General features: G+C 48.4%; 1 protein-coding gene across 9 annotated transcripts in view; it reads left to right on the plus strand.

Annotated features, from left to right (window-relative positions):
* Positions 1-26,976, plus strand: part of LOC119964750 (ergothioneine biosynthesis protein 1-like) — a 76,239-nt gene that overhangs the window by 24,918 nt on the left and 24,345 nt on the right. For all 9 annotated transcript variants that reach the window (XR_005460353.1, XR_005460354.1, XR_005460355.1 and 6 more), the window contains 5 exons: positions 373-541; positions 2,257-2,407; positions 11,909-11,998; positions 15,132-15,296; positions 23,523-23,679. Coding sequence is in view for 6 of the 9 variants with exons in the window: in XM_038794686.1 (XP_038650614.1) it covers positions 373-541; positions 2,257-2,407; positions 11,909-11,998; positions 15,132-15,296; positions 23,523-23,679 (732 nt within the window). In the remaining 3 variants the exon portion in view is untranslated. The remainder of the gene's footprint in view (positions 1-372; positions 542-2,256; positions 2,408-11,908; positions 11,999-15,131; positions 15,297-23,522; positions 23,680-26,976) is intronic.

The raw sequence follows: 26,976 nt of genomic DNA on the forward strand, positions 1-26,976 counted from the left end.
ATGAGCTAAGCTCAGGAAGGATGGCACTTGGAGGATGATGATTGGTCTCTGTTTCACGGAGAATCAGCTCGGGTTCACATCGATGGCTGTCCATCAGTTCACTGCCGAAACATGTGAATTTTGGGGGAAGCCAGCATTGGCCTCGGCTGTGATGACCTTCACATTGGAACAGCTTGGCAACTCTCACTGTCTAAACTCACACAAAAAGGATGGCCACTTGGCTGAGGTAACAAGAATTGCCTTTGTCAATCACTCAATAAATTAGCTACCTCGAGACAGAAATGCAAGAAAAGGTAGGTTTGAAATATGTTGTATGTTAGAAACTTTTAAGAACCATGAAGCTAAGAGTTTTTAATCTTCCACTTCCAATAGGATGCAAGTCTGGCTGTGGGGCGGCCCTTGTGAGTTATTCCCATTGCCAACCAGAGAATTTCCATAAAACCAGTGGAGGAGCAGAAGAAACTGTCAATGGCGAGCAGAATGGACATTTAAATGGTGTTGAAGAGGTCATCTCTGTTGAGGAAGAAATGCCTGTGTTCAGGTAACTAATAATAATAATCGCTTATTGTCACAAGTAGGCTTCAATGAAGTTACTGTGAAAAGTCCCTAGTCGCCACATTCTGGCGCCTGAGGCTGGTACGGGCCTTGTACAAGCCAGCTGTTTAGCCTGCTGTGCTAAACCAGCTCCTCTACCAGCCACTTGGCCTATCTAAAGCTCCTGGTTGAATTTTTGTTGTGTGACTAGAGGTGAATAAATATCATTATTATACTGCATTTTGTTCATTGCCGTGACCCAATGATTGTTGTAGTAATGAATCCTGCCCAGTGTATCCACTGAAAGACTGATTTGCAAGTGGTTTTCAGACCACCTGTGGACATACTCCCAGTCAGAGGCATTACTGATACTGGCAGTAATTACAACATTACATCAGGTCATTACTTTTAAATGTTGGGGAGGGAGCAAATTACACCCTGTTCAACTTCTGGTTGAATTTACGTCTAATTATAAAAGTTACACAAGTGAGTTGGGAGAGTAGAGGGGTAAAAAGGGCAAAAAATGGACAAAATGGCTAATTAAGTTGCCCAATCTCCCATCTATGCCCAGTTACAGCCGTAGAATTGATCTTATTGCAGTGCTTCACAAACGTTCACTTACTGCGACCCCATTTTGATTGTTAAAAATTGCTGTGATCTTGGAGTGAGAGGCAGCGGGAGGAAGGTGGGGTGTTTGGGGAGCAGGTTTTTAAAAATTAATTTTGTGAGATGAGGTCTTCGCTGGTTAGGCGAGCATTTATTGTCCATCCCTAGTTGCCCTTCAGAAAGTGGTGGTTAGCTGCCTTCTTGATCCGCAGCAGTTACTGAGGTGTAGGTACACCCACTGTGCAGGTAGGAAGGGAATTCCAGGATTGTGACCCAGCTACAGTGAAGGATATATTTCCAAGTCAGGGTGGTGAGTGATGGGGGTGGTGGTGGATAGTTAGAGTTGTGATAGTGTGGGCTAGTTGGAGAACAAGCAATGACATTTTCTTCAACAACAGTTTTGTAGGCTTTGTTGGAGGTAGCGCTCAGGCCTTTGACCTCATTGCATTAGGCTTGACCCAACAGACCAACACAAGAAATGATCATACATATATGTAAAGGTGCCTTAGAGCCAGTCCCAGAACTGCTGTATTTAAGGTCCCGCTCTCTGGTAGCTATTACCGCCATAGGGGAGAGGGAGCTTGTAACCCCAACTGGTTGGCCGATTCACAGTTTGGAAACTCCTGCCTTATTGCTTCTGGGGTCAGGAAGAAGAAAATCAGCCAGTATTTCCACTACTAATTGTAATCAAAAGAATAGTCACTTTAATGAGGTACCAGAGTTAGCAAGACTGGAGGTAGCACAGTAGTTAACACTGTTGCTTCACAGCGCTAGGGAACTGGGTTCGATTCCCAGCTCGGATCACTGTCTGTGTGGAGTCTGCACATTCTCCCCGTTTCTGCGTGGGTTTCCTCCGAGTGCTCCAGTTTCCTTCCACAAGTCCTGAAAGTCGTGCTTGTTAGGTGAATTGGGCATTCCGAATTCTCCCTCCGTGTACCCAAACAGATACCAGAGTGTGGCGTCTAGGGGATTTTCATAGTAATATCATTGCAGTGTTAATGTAAGCCGACTTGTGACACTAATAAAGATTATTAGTTGATTATCAGGGGGGAAAGAGGGAAACGGTGAGAAGCAAATGTTAAGCTGGGAAATATCCACCTGCGTTCATTTCTACAGGTACAGAGCTATGTTTGATATTCTCCCATTGACATTGGATTGGCCAGTGGAAGTCAACTATCATGAAGCAAAAGCATATTGTATATGGAAAGACAATGGATTCCGCCTCCTAACAGAAGCTGAACATCATCTAATGCGTTCTGGCAGTCAGGTATTCAATTGAATCCATTTCAGATGTTGAGTAGAGTCTGTTTTAAAGATGCATTTACATTCATGAACTCATATCACTGAACTCCAAGGGGTAGTGCTACATAAGATTGGGCCTAAAGAGACCTATGTTTCAAGCCATCTATCCTTTGCAACTTTCAGCCCATTTGATTCTTCTAAGTCTCTATAGTCTTCCTTTAGGAAAATGACTAAAGGGGATGATGAACTTCATGCTAGATTTTGATGTCATGTTTGGTTTGGAAGAAGATGTAAAATAATCTTGCACTAGTTTCACTGTAACTATGCTAACGATACAATGATGTGTTTCATTCTGACATATCTTTGTATCATACTTTTGCAAGAATAAAGATGTTTTCCATCCTTTTAGGTTGTCCTTGCACAGTTCCTCCAATGGCACTGTAGGTTATATTTTGGGAGCTGAGAGATCGGGAAGATCCCAAGCTCAATATCCATTGGTGTTGAATTAGTTGGTCTAAGCCAGAGTGACAAGAGGGGCACCCCAACTTGCCAGGGTATCTCCTGGGAGATGACTGGGCAATAATCTGCCTGGTCAAAGATTTAATGGTACAAGACAGTTTTTCTCTGGGGATCGTCCATCACAGTTTTGGGCCAGACCAGAGATTGATATCTGTACCCATGAACCCTGCAGAACTACTCATTGAAAAGGACAACTGTGTGTGTGATGAATTTGTGAGCCTTGCTTTGCTGAGTGAAGTTTTGCAGCTGTAAGCTGACAGTTGGTTAATCAGATATGGTAACATTATATTGTGGTATTTGGGTACCCAGTGTACTGAGTGTAACAATTTGTGATCTGTATGATACAAAACCCTCTGTTTATAACCAGCACATGACTTCTAATCTCAGACTTGAATGTGTAACCAGGGTTTCTTCTGTATCCAATTGTTCACTGCTCCTGATCTGAACCCATTATACTTGCCTTGTTTTCTTTTGGGTCCTTCAGTTCTTTCGCTCTTGCCTTTGTGGGCAGCATGGTAGAACAAGTGGATAGCACTGTGGCTTCACAGCGCCAGGGTCCCAGGTTCGATTCCCCGCTGGGTCACTGTGCGGAGTCTGCACGTTCTACCCGTGTCTGCGTGGGTTTCCTCCGGGTGCTCCAGTTTCCTCCCACAGTCCAAAGACGTGCAGGTTAGGTGGATTGGCCATGATAAATTGCCCTTAGTATCCAAAAAAAGGTTAGGAAGGGTTATTGGGTTCCGGGATAGGGTGGAAGTGAGGGCTTAAGTGGGTCGGTGCAGACTTGATGGGCCGAATGGCCTGCTTCTGCACTCTGTTCTATGTTCCCATTCCTGCCACCCAGCCATGCCACCTTTTTACTTCTCTCCTATTACGTGCTTAATGCACCCTAATCCCTACTAAGTGTCCCATCATTCCTTCTTGCCAATCTACCCACCCAGCTAACTCGCCCAATCCCTATGGATCAATCACTATTGGCTCTGCATTTCTCATCACTAATGAACATGGCCTTTACCATCCTTGCCCTATTGTGGCCGATTGCATTGACATGGTTTTGATTGAAATATGGTTCCCAATGTTGGGCATTCTCCTGGAATAGCCCCTGATTTTCCAATCTCAAGTCCAAAGTGGGAGGGGGGTTACACAGGAGCATATCTGGCACACAACTGGGGTTGCTATTCATTACCAGATGTGCATGGACCACATCCAGCTCCATCATGCTTCACTCTCCTCTGAAAACAATCCACTACTCCTGTATCAATGAGCAGAACAAAGATAATTCCTTCTTTCTTTCCTCCTCAACTAACCATTTCTATCCTGCCCCTCCACCCTCTTCTTTGCCAAGTATCTGGAGCTGATAGATTTCTTTGTCACACCTCTTGAGATCATCCATTCAGCGAGCTCTGCCGATTCTCCTCCTTCCCCTTTCTCAATGATCCAAGCCTCATCCACACTTCCTCCTGCCTGAGCCATGAATCCCTCTCTTCCTCTCATTTCTCCCATCTTAACTAATTTCTCACCAAACGTATTTGGTGACTCGTTCGTAGGATGTAGGTGTCACTTGTTAAGCCAGCATTTTTTGCCCATCCCTAATTGCCCTTGACCTCATCCAGTTGGCTGCACAGTGTTTAGCATTGCTGCCCCAGAGCACCAGGTACCCGGGTTCGATTCTGGCTTTGGGGTTAAGAATTTGTACGTTCTCCCCGTGACTGTGTGGGTCTCCTCCGGTTTGCTCCCACAGTCCAAAGATGTGAAGGTTAGGTGGGGTTACGGGGATGTGTCAGGGGCGTGGGCCTAGGTAGGGCACTCTTTCAGAGGGTTGGTGCAGACTCGATGGGCCGAATGGCCTACTTCTGCACTGTAGGGATTCTATGAATCAGACTCACCTCCTATTCCCTTGACCCTAAACCCACTAAACTACACCTCAATTGTTGTTGGCTCCCATTCTATCTGATATTATAAATTGTTTCTTCCCTTTCGATACTGACTCTTACCATTTCAGAACTGTTACTATCGTCCATTCCTTAGAATCCCTGGGCGCGATTCTCCGCTGCCCACGCCGGTTGGGAGAATAGCGGGAGGGCCTCCCGACATTTTTTGCGCCCTCCCGCTATTCTCCCCCCCCCCCCCCCCACGGCGAGCGCCGATTCTCCGCGGCCGATGGGCCGAGCGGCCGGGCCTTTACGCCCGTTTTTTCACGGCAGCAAACACACCTGCTTGCTGCCGTCGTAAAAACGGGCGCTGGATGCCCGTTTGGGGCATCCAGAGGCCTGTTTGGGGCGGGAGCACCACCGTTGTGCTCGGGAGGGGACAGGCCCGCGATCGGTGCCCACCGATCGTCGGGACTGCGTCCAAAAGGGACGCACTCTTTCCCCTCCGCCGTCCGACAAGATGAAGCCGCCACATTTTGTCGGGCGGCGGTGGAGAAATGCGGAACCGCGCAATGGCGTGATGACGTCACCCGCACATGCGCGGGTTGGAGCCGGCTCCAACCTGCGCATGCACGTCTGACGTCATACAGACGCCAGCCGCGCGTCATCTTGGCGCGCGGCCTTAACGACGGTCGTTAAGGCCGCGATGCCGTGATTCCCGGGGTCCTGCTCCTAGCCCCGATGGGGGGGGGAGAATCGGGTCCCGGGAACGGGCATGAAGGCTGCCGTGAAACACGGCCAGTTTCACGGCAGCCTTTATGACTCTCCGCATTTGCGGAGAATCTCGCCCCCTATCTTTGATTCATCTATTCTTGGAAACTACCATTTCATCTCTAATCTCACTTCCCCCTCAATTCCTCAAATGTTTTTTTTTAAAATAATTTTTATTGAAATTTTTGCGAAATACAAAATATAAACATCTTAGCTCTATTAACATACAACCGCGGTAACACCCCATGAACAATACCCCCCCCCCCAGCTTCAAGAGCAACTTCAAACAAAAAGAAAGAACAACAACAAAGAAAAAGAACAAAGAAAAAAAAACCAAACAAGAGAGAGATAGCACCCTCCACAAACCCATGTGCACAGTTCTCCCTCAAATGTTTTTTTTTAACCTCACACCGTTCCCATCTATCTTGCAACCTGTTTGAACTTCTACACATTTCCTCTCCCCAGCACATCATACTGACCTTAACCAAAGTCACAAGTGAGACATGGGAGGAGAAAACAGCACGGGACCAATGAACCAAAAACCTCCCTTCTGCAGCCATGGTGCATTTACCCATTGTCCTCCTTAACCTCTCTGCAGCCTTTGACATGGTCAACCGTTATCCTCTCCTGGCTTGTCCAGCTCAGTGGGACTGCCTTGTTTGTTTCCACTTGTACTATCCAATCATAGCCACTGAATGAATCTTCACCAAAGCCTTCTCTTCCCATCACTCAGACTAAAGCCCTCATCATCCCTTACCACACTCCCATCTCCCTCTCTCACCACTGTCTCAGGTAAAGCTCCAAAATTATTTCCCAAAATCCCCAAGCCTTTCTGTGTCTCTCTCCTTAGAACCCATTTCGTCCACTAAACCTTTGGTCACTCCTTCCATTATCTCTTATTTTATCTGGTGTTCATTTTTCTCGTCACGTATGGGAAGCAGCTTTGAGTTTTTTTTTGCTATGGTTATGAATGGTTGTTATTATAGGTGCTATCTAAATGCACATCGTTATTGTGGTGATATGCATCACTGTCAATACACAAGTGGTTAATGTGAATACACTACGACTAAATAAACCCTAGAGGGAGCACCAGAGGCGTCATGACATGCAGACAAACAGCTAATGAACACATAGAATAGGATACGACCAATTGGTCAAGACACCCAGAGGTGACACTACCACAAGGGGGCATTACACAACCCATATATAAGGACAGGGCACACATGCTCTGTCTCTTTCCACAGGCGAGAGAGTAGGACAGGGACAGATTGGAAGCATCACACCCACCACGTGGCTTAGAGCAGACTGGTTAGTTAGACTGAGTTACTGTAGCAAGATTAGCAGGAGTGTCGAACTTCTAGAGAACTGTGCTAATGGTTCAATAAATCACATTGAACTTACTTCAACGTCTGGAGTATCTTTTGGTCAAAGCTGCATCGAGTTGCAGCCTGTGTTATCCCAGAGTACATAACACAACAGTTATTATTCATTTCATTTTTGCAAATGCAAATTTTTGACACCACATGACGACAGGGTGAATGTTGTGGGGCTGGTTTCTGCATCGGCCAATGGCGGAAATGCGATTGGGCGGAGAATCAGTTTTGACGGTGCCGCTGCCGTTTCACGACAAACCGCAATACTCCGGTGCCTCGACAGCTGGGTCAATGCGATCCAGAACGCATGTACAGTAAACACCGTTTGCATATCATTAGCGGGCCTGACCCAGTATTCTCCGGGGCCTCCACGATCCTCTGTCTCCACTGGGGCGAATTCCTGACGGCGAGATTCACTTGTGTTTTTAAAAATTGTGAAACCGGGATCGTGGCTGCTGAGGGAGACCGGAGGGGTTGCGGAAAGTGCCCAACATCGTCATTGTTTGCTGACTGTTGTGCCGCTGGCCGGGAAGCTTCTGTCTGGGGGGGGGGGGGGGGGGGGGGGGGGGGGGGGGTAGCGGGGTGTGGTCAGGAGGTGGGCTGTGGGATCAGGGTGGATGGGCACCGAGCACCGTTCCCACGACCTGCAAGGCAGCCATGCAGCTGTGCATGCCGTTGACTGCCCAGCGTGAACTTAGGGCCACAGGTCGTATGGATGTTGCCCCAGGTCACCCCCGAGGTGCCCTCTGCCCCCAGCTGACCCATCAGTGGGATGGACGCGCTCCAGCACAACCAGTGCCATCTTGTTGGCTGGGATGGTGTGTGTGGGGAGTGAAGTTTGTTTGTGCGGCTGCAGCTGGTCAGCCGCCTGAGTGTCAATCACGGACCAGGCGAATCTCGTACCATTTTCATTGGAATCGTTTGTGTTCCACATGGCGCCAGTGCTAGACCCTCCACAGTCGCTGAATTGGTCCAGGTGCGGCGCCGGCTTTGCTGTTGTGGAAGTCGGTGATTCCTGCCCGGGGACGTCAGCACAGTCTCAGGAACGGGTTATCCAGCCCAATGATGTTTTCTATAATCAAGCAGGCTATCAAAATTAATTCTGTTACCCTAGACCGGACGGATCCACTTCGCTGAGGTGTGCAAGGACAGCTTGTGCCTTTAGAGTCTCGATGCATCTTCAGGAGAAAACGTGGGCTGGGAGGAAGAGGAATTAAATATTGAAAACTCTAATCGTTTATGCTACTGACTGTGGCATTTCCCATTCCTAGTTGAAACAGTAGCTAGTCTATTACATAAATCAATATAAGAACAAAGAAAAGTACAGCACAGGAACAGGCCCTTCGGCCCTCCAGGCCCATGCCAACCATGCTGCCTGTCTAAACTAAAATCTTCTACACTTCCTGGGTCCGTATCCCTCTATTCCCATCCTATTCATGTATTTGTCAAGATGCCCCTTAAATGTCACTATCGTCCCTGCTTCCACCCCCTCCGGCAGCGAGTTCCAGGCACCCACTACCCTCTGTGTAAAAAAAAAACTTGCCTCGTACATGTCCTCTAAACCTTGCGCCTCGCACCTTAAACCTATGCCCACTAGGAATTGACCCCTCTACCCTAAGGAAAAGCCTCTGACTATCCATTCTGTCTATGCCCCTCATAAATTTGTCGACTTCTATCAGGTTGCCCCTCAACCTCCGTCGTTCCAGTGAGAACAAACCGAGTTTATTCAACTGCTCCTCATAACTAATGCCCTCCATACCAGGCAACATCCTGGTAAATCTCTTCTGCATCCTCTCTAAAGCCTCCACATCCTTCTGGTAGTGTGGCGACCAGAATTGAACACTATACTCCAAGTGTGGCCTAACTAAGGTTCTATACAGCTGCAACATGACTTGTCAATTCTTATACTCAATGCCCTGGCCAATGAAGGCAAGCATGCCATATGCCTTCTTGACTACCTTCTCCACCTGTGTTGCCTCTTTCAGTGACCTGTGGACCTGTACACCTAGATCTCTCTGACTGTAAACACTCTTGAGGGTTCTATCATTCACTGTATATTCCCTATCTGAATTAGACCTTCCAAAATGCATTACCTCACATTTGTCTGGATTAAACTCCACCTGCCATCTCTCCGCCCAAGTCTCCAAACGATCTAAATCCTGCTGTATCCTCTGACAGTCCTTATCGCTATCTGCAATTCCACCAACCTTTGTGTCGTCTGCAAACTTACTAATCAGACCAGTTACATTTTCCTCCGAATCATTTGTATATACTATGAACAGCAAAGGTCCCAGCACTGATCCCTGCGGAACACCACTAGTCACAGCCCTACAATTAGAAAAACACCCTTCCATTGCTACTCTGCCTTCTATGACCTAGCCAGTTCTGTATCCACCTTGCCAGCTCACCCCTGATCCCGTGTGACTTCACCTTTTGTACCAGGGACCTTGTCAAAAGCCTTACTGAGGTCCATATAGACAACATCCACTGCCCTACCTGCATCAATCATCTTTGTGACCTCTTCAAAAAACTCTATCAAGTTAGTGAGACACGACCTCCCCTTCACAAAACCATGCTGCCTCTCTCTAATACGTCCATTTGCTTTCAAATGGGAGTAGATCCTGTCTCGAAGAATTCTCTCCAGTAATTTCCCTACCACTGACGTAAGGCTCACTGGCATGTAGTTCCCTGGATTATCTTTGCTACACTTCTTAAACAAAGAAGCAACATTGGCAATTCTCCAGTCCTCTGGGACATCATCTGAAGACAGTGAGGATTCAAAGATTTCTGTCAAGGCCTCAGCAATTTCCTCTCTAGCCTCCTTCAGTATTCTGGGGTAGATCCCATCCGGCCCTGGGGACTTATCTACCTTAATATTTTTCAAGGCGCCCAACACCTTGTGTTTTTGGATCTCGATGTGACCCAGGCTATCTACACACCCTTCTCCAGACTCGACATCCACCAATTCCTTCTCTTTGGTGAATACTGATGCAAAGTATTCATTTAGTACCTCGCCGATTTCTTCTGGCTCCACACATAGATTCCCTTGCCTATCCTTCAGTGGGGCAACCCTTTCCCTGGCTACCCTCTTTTTATGTACGTGTAAAAAGCCTTGGGATTTTCCTTAACCCCATTAGCCAATTACTTTTCGTGACCTCTTCTAGCCCTCCTGACTCCTTGCTTAAGTTCCTTCCTACTTTCCTTATATTCCACACAGGCTTCGTCTGTTCCCAGCCTTCTAGCCCTGACAAATGCCTCCTTTTTCTTTTTGACGAGGCCTACAATATCTCTCGTTATCCAAGGTTTCTGAAATTTGCCGTATTTATCTTTCTTCCGCACAGGAACATGCCGGTCCTGAATTCCTTTCAACTGACATTTGAAAGCCTCCCACATGTCAGATGTTGATTTACCCTCAAACATCCTCCCCCAATCTAGGTTCTTCAGTTCCTGCCTAATATTGTTATAATTAGCCTTCCCCCAATTTAGCACATTCACCCTAGGACCACTTTTATCCTTGTCCACCAGCACTTTTAAACTTACTGAATTGTGGTCGCTGTTCCTGAAATGCTCCCCTACTGAAACCTCTACCACCTGGCCGGGCTCATTCCACAATACCAGGTCCAGTACAGCCCCTTCCCTAGTTGGACTGTCTACATATTGTTTTAAGAAGCCCTCCTGGATGCTCCTTACAAACTCTGCCCCGTCCATGCCCCTGGCACTAAGTGAGCTCCAGTCAATATTGGGGAAGTTGAAGTCTCCCATCACAACAACCCTGTTGTTTTTACTCGTTTCCAAAATCTGTCTACCTATCTGCTCCTCTATCTCCTGCTGGCTGTTGGGAGGCCTGTAGTTAACCCCCAACATTGTGACTGGTGGGGATATGGATCAGTCAGCCAGAATGAGAATCTTCCACTGTATCTAGCCATTATTGATGAATGTATGGTAGCCTGGAACTAGAAAATCTCATCCAATTGTTTGTAGCAAACTTTAGGTTAAATGTGGCTGAACAGTTTGTTTCTATTGGGAGGTGTAAAGAAAACCTAGTAAAAATATGTGGAGCTGATGTCTAACCCAACCCTAATCGTTGATTTAAATATCTTTAGATGTTGACTTGTTTTCCAAAATATCTCCCAAACAACTAGAACAGCAGGGATCTCACACTCTCTCCTCTCCCTGCTTCAACCCAGCAAGGATAACATTTAAATTTCATCTATGACTTTATTCATGGCTGCAGTCATGAACAGTAATCATAGAAAGGCCTCGTGGTCAAACCCAACCATACTGTCACTTAAAATACTGTTATTTAAAATAAATATTTTTACAACAGTAACTCGATTCTTCAGGAGTGGAAAATAATCCCCACCTCTCTTTGCCAAGGGCACTTGAGGCCACTTGCGACCCTATTTGTGACCTGGTTAAGATCAGCTACCAATCCAGGGATTGAGCTTTCCCAGTGAATAAGCTCATTGTCATGTTGGACAGTGTCTTAGTAATTAAGAGCGATATTTTCCAGCTCTTCCCGTGGGCAGGATCTTCCGGTCCTGTTGAAGGTGACTCCAGTGGCGGGTTCCCCAGCTGCGGGACGGGCAAGTCATGCAAAATGGCGAGGACTTCGGCAGGACCAAAAGATCCTACCGGCGGCCAATGGCGACGTCGGGGGGGAGGGGGGGGGGGGGGCAGAAAATCCCAGCCTAAATCTTTATAGTTCATCATAGTCTATATATGTCCGTGAATATCAGGCCTTGTCTTTACATATTAACTAGCATCACTTTTTGGGCAATGCCCTTGATTGTCTGAATTGCATTGAATTGGGCTCACAGGGTGATCATGATTTTGCATGATGGTGGAAAGTAATCCATAGCAGGAGGCTGTCACCCAGAAGTCAAAATCATTCCAGTGATCCTTCTGTGCATTGTATTTGTGCCATAGTCTGAATAGTGATTCAATAAAGATAGTCGCCATCCTGACCTCATTCCAATATATTCTTCATTGCAGCCTTTGGGAGATAACATTACTTCTGACCCAATATTTTGTGACAATTTGAAAAAGAAAAGTAATACCAACCTGGCTTTCGGATCACCAACGGTAAGTGACATTTTTTTCCATCCACACTTGTGCTATATTTCTATGGGTGGAGTTTTACCGCCCTGTCGTACTGCGGGCAGAGCTGCAGCGAGCCAATCAGAACTCCATTGACTTTGGTGGGAACAGAAGATCCCGCTGATTGAGGAGCCACACAATTCCGCCCTTAGGAACGTTGGGTTGTCGGTTATTTCTGTTCATATTTTTCCAACTAAATACTAACTGGCCACAGGATAAGGTTTAAGACACATTTGAGACTTGTCCAAGATGGACCGATGCTGGAGGCTCTAAGTTAAACTGTTGGACGTGCTTCACTCTCTGCCAAGGTAAAATGGAGCTCACTGCCATGCTGGTAAATGTTTGAGTTCATGAGACATTTGGTTTTCCTGCAAATTGGCAGGGGTCGCTAATAGCATTGAAATTAATTCAAATTTATTTAAATGATCGTCACATCTTTTCTGGACATGAATCCCACGATGTTGCCGGTGAGGGATTTACAGCGGCCAGCGCGGAGGGGAAGAGTGGCCCCACGGCACAGGCCCGTCCACAAATCGGTGGGCCCCGATCGCGGGCCAGGCCACCGTGGGGCCCCACCCCGGGGTCTGATCCCCCCCCCCCCCCCAAGGACTCCGCAGGCTGCCAGTGGAGCCAGGTCCCACCGGTACAGACCTTGTGTAATTTACACTGGCGGGACAGACCGAAAACGGGCGGCCGTTAGGCCCATCGCGGAGCGGAGAATCACCGGGGGGGGGCTGCCAACGGCCCCCGACCGACGCGATTCCCGCCCCCGCTAAAAAACATGCGCCGGAGAATTCGGCAGCCGGTGTTGGGGTGGCGGGGCGGGATATTGCCACACCTGCTCAGTTTATCCAGCATTTTCTGTTTTTATTTCCGATTTCGAGCATCCGCAGTATTTTGCTTTTATAAACCTTGGGTGGGACTCTCTCATCCCGCGGCAGAGTGTCCACGCCGTAGTAAACGCCATCGCGTTTTACGATGGCGTGAACAGGCCGCTCCCAGGACTAATTCTGGCCCCGATAGGGGGCCAGCACGGTGCTGGAGTGGTTCACGCTGCTCCAGCTGCCGACCCTGGCGTGAACTCGGCGCCGCGGGGTCCGCGCAGTGGCGCCGGTGCCAACGCACACATGTGCAGTGGCACTGGCACCAACATGCGCATTCGCAGTAACTTCCTTCAATGCGCCAGAACCGACGCAACATGGCGCAGGACTACAGGGGCCGGCGCGTAGTAAATGAGTCCCCCAGCCAGACAGGCCGGCCCGCCGATCAGTGGGCACCGATCGCGCAGGGATCCTCCGGCCCAGGGCTGAGAGAATCCTGCCCCCTTATTTCTTGATGTTTTGCACATAATTTATATTCCTGTTAGCACATTGGCTGCCCTGTACTTTCTTGAGAATAATAATATTATTTTTATTACTAGGTGACTCTATGATAGATGGAATTAAGATTATCAAAAAGGGAAGAGTTTGTTGGATCAAGTGACCTTTCCTGGTTCCATTTTTATTTTGTTTTTTCTTTCATAAAGAAGTAACAAAACAATATCGCTGGAATTAAGTTATTAAGCGCACGTTACTTACGGTTGATGTCTAACTTCCCTCTGAAGTGGTGTAATAAGCCATCCAATTGTATCAAAGTACTTGGGGCTGGATTCTGCGCCCTGCCGTGCCACATTACTGCCGCGACCAGCTGGCGGGACCTGACATTGCCATATCCTGAGGATAAATTATGAAAAGCACTCTGATGCCCATAAACGGCAAAATTATAGCAAGCTTATTCAAATGTTATATTTGGAGCATATAATCATAGAAAGTACAGAACTGGAAAAAACTTGCAAATCCCGCTGGCCCTTAATAAGGTCACTGCCTCAAATATCTGGCCAAATCTCCCTGAAATTGTCCAATACTGTGGCCGGGATTCTCCGATCTCGCGGCGGGTAAGACAATCCCCGAGGGGACGCGAGAATCGCACCGCAACGCTGGTTTACCGATTCACCGGCGCCAATTCTATGGCGTCCGCGGGATCGCCGCCGCTCTGGTCGGGGGCCGTTGAAAGTGGCCACCCCGGCGATTCTCCGGGCCCCGACGGGCCGAATGGATGCCGTGTTCAGCTGAGTCCCGCCGGCATGGGTTACTCGGGTCCCACACGGCGGGACCTGGAAAGTGTGGTCTGCGGGGGCTGTCCTGGAGGAGGGGCGGGGGGATTCTGCGCATGCGCAATCTCGCACCAGCTGTTGGCTGGAGCTGCGGGGACCACTCCAGCACCGGCCTAGTCACCTAGGAAGGGGAGCATTCTTCATTGTCGGGGACCGTTGATGCAGGAGTGGTTGGCGACGCTTTTCATGCCGGCGTCAGAACTTGGCCGCGCGATTGGAGAATCTCGGCCCATATGTCTCCTTGGGCGGGCATGTAGCTCATGTTCAATACCCTCCATGCAAAGTAGTAAAATTTAATCTCTCAGTGCACCTTCCCTCTTGAGCCAAAGCCATGAGCCCCGTTTGTGGAAATTAGGAGCACGTTATCTAATCCTTTTACAAGCTTGGCTATTTGAATAATATTTCCACTGAAACTTCTCTTTTTTTTTAAAAGAGTGCCCAATTCTTTTTTTCCAATTAAGGGGCAATTTAGCGTGGTCAATCCACCTACCCTACACATCTTTGGGATGTGGGGGTGAAACCCACGCAGGCACGGGGTGAATGTGCAAACTCCACACAGACAGTGACCCAGAGCCGGAATTGAACCTGGGTCCTCGGTGCTATGAGGCAGCAGTGCTAACCACTGCACCACCTTGCTCACTCAACCATCTCTTGTCCAGAGTAAACAATCCTCAGCAGTGCGGTTGTATTTTTCTATACCACTTCCAAAGCCATGATGGCCTTTCTGTAGTAGTGATCAGGTTGGGGCCGGTTTAGCTCACTTGGCTAGTCAGCTGGTATGTGATGCAAGGCAGCAGTGCAGGTTCAATTGCCACACCAGCTAAGGCTATTCATGAAGGTGTAAGGTGTGGTGATTCTCATGTTAAACCACCACCAGCCAGCTCTCCTATGGTAATCTGGGACTGTGGTGACTTTACCTTGTTCAGCTTTCATGTACATTATTCTCCTTGTTTCTACCCTCTGCAGCCTGTGACTATGTATCCACCCACTGAAGCAGGTTTTCATGATGTGTCCGGCAATGTCTGGGTATGGACAGAAGATCATTTTAATGGGCTTCCAGGGTTTGATACCACATACCTGTACGATGACTTCTCCAGCCCCTGTTTTGATGGCAGGCATACAACAATTCTGGTACGTTTTATGCAGTACTTTTCCTGTAACCGTGGGGTTTATTTTAATTCAACTCGTTCTGCAGAAACTGTGCAAGTGAGCAGTGAAAAGCAGTCAGGTTGCTTAACTGCAAAGTTAAATTTGCACCTGGTTTGCAGATAGAGGCTTTTTCGTAAATGTGAAAACTGTGTGTGGTGAGGGTCGAGACTCCACATGGGAAAACTTAGCCACCTCACCCCAGATTCTTCCCCAACAATCCCCACCCCATTCTTCCTTCCTTCTTTCCCCCAAGATTATCTTGAAAACCCATCCTCTTCTTGAAGCCTCTGTCAGTGCTGTTACCAAAGCAAATATTTAAAGGGATGAACTTCAAGGGAGTTTCAGGTTCATCTGCCATAATTCCAATTGAAGACCTGTGGAAACTCTGGAAGACAAGTAAGTACCATTTTCCCCTGCATTTCTTTGGCTTTTCCATTAAAGATATGGCAAATCAATGCACAAAGGCACAGATTCACTTCAGTGCAGAAGGAGGACATTCAGCCCATCGAGTACATCAACCATCTGAAAGAGCATCCTACCCAGGCCCACGCTTCCCACCCTATCCCCATAACCCCACCTAACCTTTGGACGCTAAGAAAACCCATGCAAACACGGGGAGAACGTGCACACTCCACACAGACGGTCAGAAGCAAACCCGGGTCCTTGGCACTGTGAGGCAGCAGTGCCAACCACTGTACCACCATGTCACCCTCATCTGTGGAAATTAACCATTTATTTGAATAGCCCAGTTAACCTGCCTCTTGCCTTTGTACTGATCCTCTCACTTGTTGAATGAGCATTTCCTGAGTGGCAACTGATTTCAAACATAATCTCAGTTTAAGAAATGTGGAAAGTTCCTCCCAAGAGGGCACCTTGAAGATGGTCAGTGCCTTCTTTGTGAGAAAGCATCTGAGGCTGAGTTAATCCAACTCCTTCATCAAATCTGGAGATTTTAGGGAGAGGTATGGACTGAAGTAATTAAATACTTTTCAAGTTATGATGATCATATGTATGGGAGGAAGGATTTCTCTCCTTAAAGAATCTCTCTCTCTCTTCACTCTTTTAATGGCAATCCCTCTTCACTGGTCCTACAACAAAAGGTGCTCAGCAAGGGACTTCCAGTGGCATTATGTAGGGGGGAGACATGCACAACATGGCTCCCACTAGGGTACTATTCTTTTAGCCCTTTGCGCCCAGTTTCTCGGGGTATTTTATTTAGAAATCCACCTGTGTAATGGAATCAAGTGCCTACATAAGGGAAATGCCCAGGAAGACCAGGGGGAAGAAACCTGAAAACAGAGGTTCGGCGGATGGATCATAAGCTGCTCGAGGATCGTTGATGGAGTAAATGGTGGAGGCAGCCTCTGTGACTCCGACCACTCCACTAACGGCCGAGATGCTTCCCAGCATCTTCGCGGCGGAATTTGAGAAGAAACGGGGGGGGGGGGGGGGGGGGGGGGGGTGGTAATGTTGGGAAACCTCCAAGTCAATGGAACAGGCCCTGGCTCCCATTCGGTTGGCATTGGAGAAGACCATCGAGACGGTAAAAGTGCATGGCGCTGTGATACAAGGCATGGAGGTGGTCCTTTCAAAGCATAGCGACCAGGGACGGAATTCTCCGACCCCCCGCAGGGTCGGGGAATCGCCCGGGTCTGGCGTAAATCCCGCCCCTGCCATGGCCGGAATTCTCCACCACCCGGGAATCGGCGGGGGCGGGAATCGTGCCCCGCCGGTCGGCGGCCCCCCTGCGGCGATTCTCCGGCCCGCGATGGGCCGAAGTCCCACCGCTGTCAGGCCTCTCCTGCCGACGTGGTTTAAAACCACCTCTGTGCCGGCGTGAGCAGGCGGCGTGAGCGGGCCCCGGGGTCCTGCGGGGGGCGCGGGGCGATCTGACCCCGGGGGGGTGCCCACACGGTGGCTTGGCCCGCGATCGGGGCCCATCGATCGGCGGGTGGGCCTGTACCGTGGGGGCACTCTTTTTCTTCCGCCACGGCTTCCACCATGGCGGAGGCGGAAGAGACCCCCTCCACCGCGCATGCGCCGGTGGTGACGTCAGTGGCCACTGACGCTCCGGCGCATGTGCGGACTCACGCCGACCGGCAAAGGCCTTTCTGCCAGCCCCGACGCCGGCTGACTTTGGTGCCAGTCGGCGGAGCGGGAGCCACTCCGGCGCGGTCTTAGCCCGTAAAAGTGCGGAGAATTCCGCACCTTTGGGGAGGCCCGACGCCGGAGTGGTTGGTACCACTCCGCCACGCCAGGACCGCCCCGCCCCGCCGGGTAGGGGAGAACACCGCCCCAGATTGCCTCCCTGGATGTGGAGATGTCTCTGATGGCTCAGGAGTGCTGAAGGCCAAAATTAATTATTTGGAGAATCGTTCAAGGAGGCAAAATAGCCATGTTGAGGGGTTTCCAGAGGTGATGGAAGACCCAACTCCCGCAGTATATTTGGCAAAGATGTTTCGGAAGATGGGTGGTGGAGGGTGGACTCGCGTCCCCTCTCGAGTTGGGCCAAGCCCACCGGACACTCCGACAGAAGCCCTGTCCCAATGAGCTGCAATTGTGAAGTTCCACAGCTTCCAAGAAAAATAGTGGGTCCTGAGATGGTCAAAGATGCATCGCGACTGTCTATAGGAAGGCCAGGCCATCAGACGTTATCAAGACGTTTGTCTGGAGCTGACAAAGAAGTTCCATGAGCCAAGTTCACAGCACAGTAATACTCATCATACCACATAGTACTGATCCTGAGAAATACAGTGTTCTGTGACAGACATGTGGCATTGGACAGAGTCTCTGCAAAAGCATAACAGTTGTGTTAAAGAGCCAGCCAAAGACTGCTTTTTTTTTGTCATCAATATAAAGAAAGGACAGTATTGCAACATGGTCTGGGGAGTAGTAGATGTTAGTTTTCAACAAGGCCAAAGCTGCCATATACATGGAGTCCGATTTGGGGTGGTGTACCTGACGCAGCTAAGAGTGACTTTTGAGAGGAAAGAATATTTTTTTAACGCCAGAGGAAGCAGATTCTTTTGTAAAAAAGCATAGACTGGTCAGGGGTTGATTGAGGTTTTTGAGACTTTTTTGAATGTTGGGGGTGGGCAAGTGGATATGGGGTGTTGTTGGAGTTCCTTCTTCATGTTTATAATTCTTTGTTCCTGTGTGGGTTGAATGTTTCACAAGTTGACTTGGATGAGGGTTTTTTAATTCTATGGGGGGATTTTGATCTATTTGTTGTAATTGTTGTGAAAATATATAGATCCCTGTTGGAGTACTATGTTTTCAGCAGTTTTTTTTACTTTCTGTCCTTTTTCTGTCAGCATTTTTTTAACTCATAGCGGGAGCTAGCTGAAGAGTCATTTAACAGGAGTGGCACAGTGGGGGTGACTGCAGATCATTACATTAGTTTTGTTTTAGGTAATAAGCTTAGTGTTTTTGTTCTGTTTGGGGTTATTATTAGAAGCAGGTTTTAGTGGTTTTTGTTCACCGTACAGGTTTTTGTATGTAAATTGGGATGTTGTATTGTTTGAGGGAGTAGCTGGGGTCAGGGTAGTTTGCTGACAGTGACTGCAGATTTTTCTTTGTTTATTCTTGCTAATGGGTTTGGAGGCCATCTTGGGTGGGTTTATAACTGTTGGATAATCCCTCTTGGTGGAAATGGCTGACTCCAGATTGAGGGGAAGTGGGAGGCCATTTGGTCACCTGGAATGTTGGGGTTGAATGGCCCAAGTGAAAAGGTCGAGGGTATTTGCTCACCGCAGAAGTTTGAATGCTGATGTGATATTTCTGCAGGAGACTCATTTACGGTCAGAGATCAAAGAAGGTTGCGGAAGGGGTGGGTGGGACAGGTTTTTTATTGGGGCTTTGAGGGTAGGGCCCAGGTTGCAGCAATTTGAATCAATAAAAGGGTTCAGTTTTCTGCCACCAAGATCTTATTATTAAAAAAAATATATTAATTGGGGGACCCCAATAGTAGAAAGTTGTTGTTTGTGGGTCTCTGGCGGGGACGCCGGTGGTTCTAGTTAATGTCTGCTGTGACAATGTCTGCTGTGACAATGTCTGCTGTGACAATATGGGTTTTATTAACAAGCTGTTGGCCTCCATCCCTGATTTGAATTCACATGAGCTAATTTTGGAGGGGTGACTTAAACTGTGTTCTGGATCCCTGGATGGATCGATCCATGCCCAAATCTCTTGAGTATATCAGGGGTGGGTTTCATTGGGGGGGGGGGGGGGGGGGGGGGGGGTGCGGAGGGACAGATCGACAGATCGGTTATGTTTTGTGCCCAGGTGATAAAGATTTTTATTTTTTCTCCCATGTCCACCAGGTGTACTCATGTATTGACTTTTTTTTGTGGTAGGTAGATCTCTCCTCCCTTCTGTGGAAAGGGTGGATATTGTGATTTCTGACCATGCCCCATATTTGTGGATTTGGTAGGGAGTCTGGCCCCTCCCAACATCCGCCATGGAGATTGGATTTGGCATAATTAGCGGACAAGAGATTTTGCGAACGTATGTCCACCACCATTGAGACTATATAAAATTTCATCGAAGTGAGTTTATCTTGCCTTCTACATTGTGGGAAGCCATTGGTGGTTATCAGGGGGAGATAATTTCCTACAAAGCGCAAATGGAAAGGACTGTGAGGGTGTTGCGGCAAAGGCTGGTAGACTCCATCCTTGAGGTGGACTATAGATACTCACTTACCCCAATCTCGGAGTTGTTGGTAAGCAGGAAAAAAAGCGGCAGACACAATGGGCTGGATTCTCTGCCGTCGGGATGCTCCGTTTTGCCGGCAGCCCGGGAGATTCCCGATGGTGTGGGCCTGCCCCACAATGGGAAACTCCATTGACTGGCCGGCATAACGAGCACCCCGGCGGCATGGTGAAACGGAAATGTGGCACGGCAGGGTCGAGAATCCAGCCCAACGCCTTTGCCACGCCAATTTGAATTACTGTCAACGGGTAAGGCAGTGAGCCAGCTGCGATGTTCAAGGGGTGTATTTTATGAGAACGGGGAGAAAGCTAGTCGCCTTTCAACTAATCAGCTGTGCCAGCAAGCAGCTTCCTGGGAGATGTCCACTTAAGGGTCTCGAGTGGCAGTCTGGTTTCCGCCCCGCTAAGGTCAATGCGGCTTTTGAAACATTTTATCGGGATCTCTATAGTTCGGGAGTTCAGCCATGATGGATTTTTTGGATGGGTTACCCATCCCAGTGGTGGACGGGGAGAGGTGGGAAGAGTTGGAATCCCCGTTGGACCCAGAGGAAATTTGGAAATGTATTGGGTTGATGCAGACGGGTAAAACTCCTTTTAAAAAAAAATTTGGAATACCCAATTATTATTTTTCCAATTAAGGGGCTATTTAGCAAGTCCAATCCACCTACCCTGCACATCTTTGGGTTGTGGGGGTGAAACCCACGCAGACACAGGGAGAATGTGCAAATTCCACACGGACAGTGACCCAGGGCTGGGATTCGAACCCGGGGCCTCAGCGCCACAGCCCCAGTGCTAATCACTGCACCACCGTGCTGCCCGACGGGTAAAACTCCTGGCCCTCTCAGTTTCCTCATTGAGTTTTATTTAGGCTTGCGGAACAATTGATTCCTTTAATTTTATATATGTTTAACGACACCTTGTCCCGGGGTTCGGTGCCTGTTACACTTGCCCAGGCCTCTATTTCCCTGATCTTTATGAAGGACAAGGATCCTACGGAATGTGGGTTGTATCGACCTATTTCGGTTTTGAACGCGGATGCTAAGTTCCTCGTAAAAGTGCCGGCACTGCGGTTGGAGTCCTAAGACCAGGCAGGCCATTTGTCAATGGTCAGCAATTATCGGCCAATATACGTTGGTTGTTAAATGTTAAGACCATAAGATATAGGAGTGGAAGTAAGGCCATTCGGCCCATCGAGTCCACTCCACCATTCAATCATGGTTGATTTCAACTCCATTTACCCGCTCTCTCCCCATAGCCCTTAATTCCTCGAGAAATCAAGAATTTATCAATTTCTGTCTTAAAGACACTCAATGTCCCGGCCTCCACCGCCCTCTGTGGCAATGAATTCCACAGACCTACCACTCTCTGGCTGAAGAAATTTCTCCTCATCTCTGTTCTAAAGTGACTCCCTTTTATTCTAAGGCTGTGCCCCCGCATCCTAGTCTCCCCTGCTAATGGAAACAACTTCCCTACGTCCATCCTATCCAAGCCATTCATTATCTTGTACGTTTCTATTAGATCTCCCCTCAACCTCCTAAACTCCAATGAATATAATCCCACGATCCTCAGACGTTCATCGTATGTTAGGCCTACCATTCCTGGGACCATCCGTGTGAATCTCCGCTGGACCCGCTCCAATGTTGTCCTCTTCCCCTCTTCAGTATCCAAACCTGAGGTGATTGTTTTCCTGGAGGTGGAAAAGCCATTTGATCGGGTGGAGTAGAGATATCTCTTTGAGATTCTTGGGAGGTTTGGATTGGGAAAAAGTTTGTATTCTGTATTCATTGATTATATCGGGCCCACACTGCTAGTAATCGCACAAATGGCTCTGAACTTGGGCTACTTTCCGCTAAATAGGGGCATGAGGCAGGGATGTCCTTTGTCTCCGCTCCTGTTTGCTCTGGTAATAGAACTGCTTGCCATAACGCTGAGATCTGCCAGCTAGTGAAAGGGGATAAATCGGGGATGGGTGGAGCATAGGGTATCCTTGTACACGGATGACCTGCTTCTTTATATTACAGACCCAATATCCACTATGGATGAGATAATGAAGTTGCCTGGGAGTTTCGGTTACTTCTCTGGGTATAAGTTGAATTTAGATAAGAGTGAATACTTCCCGGTCAATCCCATGGGGAGGGGAATAGATGTTATCTATTTGCCTTGTCAGATCCTGCTTTCGTTATCTGGGAATCCAGGTGGCCCAGGATTGGGCCTCACTTCATAAATTAAATTATATTAGACTGGTCAATGGGGTCAAATCTGATTTACAGAAGTGGGATAACCTCCCCCTGACCTTGGCAGGCAGGGTTCAGATGACTAAGATGAATGTGTTCTTGAGATGTCTATTTCTTTGTGAGAGTCTTCCCAAGTCCTTCTTTGTCGGAATTAACAAATTAGTGTCCTCTTTCATTTTGGCGGCTAAGGCCCCTCAGATCCGTAGAGCGTTCCTCCAGAGAGATAGATAGTCAGGAGGTTTGGCTTTACTGGGCAGCCATTATTGAGAAAGTACTGGAGTGGTTTAATGATCTGGATTTCCTCTGGGGCAAATGGAGGTGAATTCTTGTAAATGTTCCAGCCTTGGGGCATTTAGTAATGGCATCGTTGTTGTTCTCTCCGGCAAGAATTTCCTTGAATCCGGCATTGGTGTCTACCTAAGATGGCAGCCATTAATTTCCTTTTTTAAATAATTAGTCACCATCAGTTGTTAAGGGGTTTAGTTTAATGTTAGTGTTTAGTTTAATAGGGGGGTTACGATATTTGGAGTTCTTGATTGTTTGTTGTGTTCTTTTTTCATTGTAACTTGAATTAACTCATTATTTATAATAAAACATTTTCAATAGAAATATTTTTTTAAATAAGGTGTGCAACAAGTGAGAGGGTATAATCGTGGCAATGTGAAGATGGATAAATATACTTTTGCTTGATGATTTTGGAAGACTGCAAAGGTTTTACACAGGCTTTCCCTGAGGTGATAATAATTTGCAGCAGAGTGCAAGTGTTGGTGACATTCAACTACTACTTGAAAGTAAAGACTCTTTTAACCTTGATATGGAAACCTATTGAGCAAAGAACAATAGTGTTATCATTGGCTCAGATGTGAAATTCTTGCTTCTTAGCCAGAATGTTCAAGCCCCACTTCAGAGACTTGAGCACATAATTCCAATTAACACTTCAGTGCTGTACTGAGGGAGAGCTGCACTGCTGATGTGCTGTCTTTTGGATGACTTTATGTGGATGTAAAATATTCCGCACATCAATCAAACAACAGCAAGAGGGTTCCCCTGATGATCTGGCCAGTATTTATCCCTCAACCAACATCTCTAAAATCGATTATCTGGTTTATATCTCATTGCTGTTTGTGGGATCGCACTGTTCACAATTTGGTTGCCATATTTGGTGACACTCCAATAGTGGTAACTCATTGGCTATTGAGGTAGCTTTAAGAAAAGCAGCATTCATGGTGGGATTGTTGACTTTGATTTTATTTCTGTCTGTACAGGGTGGTTCCTGGATCTCAACGGGAGATGAAGCATCGAGGTTTGCAAGGTTTTCCTTCAGGAGGCATTTTTTCCAACACTTGGGCTTCCGCCTGGCCAGAACGTGTAACCTGTGGAAAACTCCAGTCAGAGTGCTGAATATTCAAACACTTGTTCCAGGTATGGGAGAAAGTGGTATCATCACTCTGTTCAAGCTTGGAACAATTGGAACAGTTAGAATGAAAATGCCATCCAAACTGGAAAAGATCCCAAATCCAATTATTGTCTTCTACTGGGGATCAAAGAGCAGCAATAAAAATGGATTCAGAAATCCAAAAATATATATTTAGAGTAAAGATTATGGGAGCTGATTTGATTTTCTTTGGAAAAGAGGAAACATTGGGCGCGATTCTCCGCTCCCCAGGCCGGGTGGGAGAATCGCGGGAGGGCCGCTCTGGCACCCCCCGCGATTCTCCCACCCAAAACGCGACACGCCGCACGGAGAATCGCGGGTCGCTGTTTTTCACGGCGACCCGCGATTCTCCGGCCCGGATGGGCCGAGCGGCCTGCCGTTCTCGACCTGTTCACGCCGGCGGCAACCACACCTGGTCGCTGCCGGCGTGAACAGTGCGCGAACGGTGAGTTTGAAGCCTGTGGGGGGTGGAGAGGGGATTGAGCACCATGGCCGTGCTCGGGAGGGGACTGGCCCGCGATCAGTGCCCACCGATCGCGGGCTTGCGTCTCTTTTCCCTCCGCCGCCCCGCAAGATCAAGCCGCCACGTCTTGCGGGGCAGCGGAGGGGAAGCCGGCAACCGCGCATGCGTGGGTTGGAGCCGGCCAACCTGCGCATGCGCGGCTGGCGTCATTAGGCGCCGCCGGCTGCGTCATTCTCGGCGCGTCGCCTTGACGCCAGCGTCAAGGCCCGGCGGCCGAGTTTGACGAAACGCCGCTCCTTGCCCCCGGGGGGGGGGGGGGGAATAGGGGGCGAGGAGCGGCCTCCGACGCCGACGTGAAACACTCCGGGTTTCACGACGGCGTTGGCCGTTGCGGAGAATTCCGCCCATTAAGTTTAATTGAAGTTTTAAGGATTATGAAGATGATTTGTTAATTTGAAACAAAAGCAAAAAATGTTCAAAATACTCACCACGTCAATCAGTGCTGTGAGCAAATGAGTTTTGTTTCAGGCATAAACTCTCTTTTTCAGATTGGGCATAAACTCCCCAGCGCAACTGAGGTGAGGGTGACAAGTATACATTAATGATATATTATTTGTATGATTTAACAAGTGATTTAGTATTGGTGCAGCCTTTAAAATTAGAAGTTCATAGCACAGGAGAAGCCAGCTTGTTCCATCACATCAATATCAGCTCTTTCATGGTGCAACTTCATTCTCATTCACTTCCCACAGCCTGGTTTATTCTTCTTTCAGAAGGTGTGTTGATCTTTGCAATAATCATTCCCCTTTAATACAATTCATGCTTCCACTGCTCTCCTCATTCTTAATGGCAATCCCTCATCACTGGTTCCACCATTGGTGAAATCTCTCCCAATTCACAGATCAAAACCCATCATCAATTCACAAGACTATATTAATCTCCATCTAGTCCCAAAATGTGCAAATTAGGTGGATTAGATATGCTAAATTGCCCGTGGGTGGGGTTATGGGGATAGGGTGAGGGATTGGGCCTAGGTAGGGTGCTCTTTCAGAGGGTCAGTGCAGACCTGATGGGCCATAAGGCCTCCTGCATTGGGGAGAGTCTATGCTGATTCTCGGATTTATTCAAGTGATAATTTACAATTTCTCAAGCCTCTCATCAAAACCTATAGCTTCCTGATCTCCTAAAGCCTATTGTGAGAGGATTAAATTATATGTCCTGCTTGTAAACCCAAAAAGGTGTTTTCCTTTCTCCCACACTATCTGTCTACACTTGCATGTTCAGGGATAATAGCCGGGATTTTCCAACCCTGCGCCGGGTCGGAGAATCCACGGGGGAGGCGCGAATCCCGCCCCGATGCTGGGTGCCCTTTTCTCCGGCGCTGTTTTTTGGGGGCCGGCGGGACTCCCGCCACGCCGGTCGGGGGCCTTTCACAGCGGCCCCCCTCAGTGATTCCCCGGGCCCCAATGGGCCGAGTAGCGGTCCAGTTTTGCCTTGTCCCGCCGGCTTGAATTACTCACCTTGCGCACAGCGGGACCTGGCAGGTAAGTGTGCGGAGGCGGTCCTGGGGGGGCGTGGGGGAACCCTACCCCTGGGGGCCCTCACGCTGGCGAGGCCCGCGATCGGGGCCTATCAATCCTGCGGGCAGGCTGGTTCCGTGGGGGCTTTCTTTCCTCTCCGCCAGGCCCCTGTAGGGCTCCGCCACATTGCCCGGGGGCCGGTGCGGAGAAGAGAAACCTGCGCATGCGCGGAAACACGTTGGCCGGTCTGCACATGCGCGGAAACACGCCGGCCGGTCTGCGCATGCGCGGAAACACGCCGGTCTGCGCATGCGCGGAAACACGTCGGTCTGCGCATGCGCGGAAATACACTGGCCGGTCCGCGCATGCGCAAGATCACGCTGGCCGTTCCGCACATGCGTGAACTCGGCGCTTCGCTGCCGGCTGGAGCAGCGCCAACCACTCCAGTGTCAACCTAGCCCCAGAGAAATTGAAGAATTCCTCACTTTCGAGGACTGTTGATGCTGGAAAACTGGTTGGCACCAGTTTTTTCGCCGGCATGGGGACATAGCCCCATTTTCAGAGAATCCCGCCCAATGTATTTGAACCCCTAGGACACTGTCTGCTCAACTTTTAATGTCTGTTCATGGTGTGCATACTCCGATCAGTAGTTCACCCTCTGAAACACGTGTCTTTCCTGAAGTCTTTTGAAGTTCACCTCGTTATTTTCTGTCATCAGCAGCTTTAGATTTTTTGTTCCCTACGGTTCAAAATAGAGTCATCTTTATATTTCGAGAACAGAACCGGTTCTGGCATTAACCCCTCGGATGCATCACTTACAGTTAGTGATCAACACCGCCACACCCATATGTCCTAACCCTTTGTTTCTTATATTCCGAGCAATTCTTGATGCTTTAGATTAATTTTTGCCTATTAATTAGGTATCAGTATAAATACTTGAAAATATTCCAGTCAGCTTCAACACTAGCTATTATTTCCTATATTTTACAAGGGGTCCAATCTCACCTCATGCATTTCTTTGATCTCACCTGGTTAGTTGCAAGGGAAAGATCTCACCTGGTTATTTGCTAGCGAAAGGACACGCCTTCCTCTTCAGTCTCTGAAAAGACACAGGAGGCTAAATTGCAATTCTTCACCACCTCGACAGCGGCGTTCGGCGTCAATGTGTTCCAGAACGCATGTACAGTAAACACCCTTTGCATATCATTAGCGGGTCTGACCTCCGGGGCCTCCACGATTCTCTGCCTCTGATGGGCCGAATTCCTGATGCCGCGGTTCACTTGAGCTTTTAAAAATCGTGA

The sequence above is a fragment of the Scyliorhinus canicula genome, chromosome 4 (assembly GCF_902713615.1).
Source record: "Scyliorhinus canicula chromosome 4, sScyCan1.1, whole genome shotgun sequence".
Classification (NCBI taxonomy): Eukaryota; Metazoa; Chordata; class Chondrichthyes; order Carcharhiniformes; family Scyliorhinidae; genus Scyliorhinus; species Scyliorhinus canicula.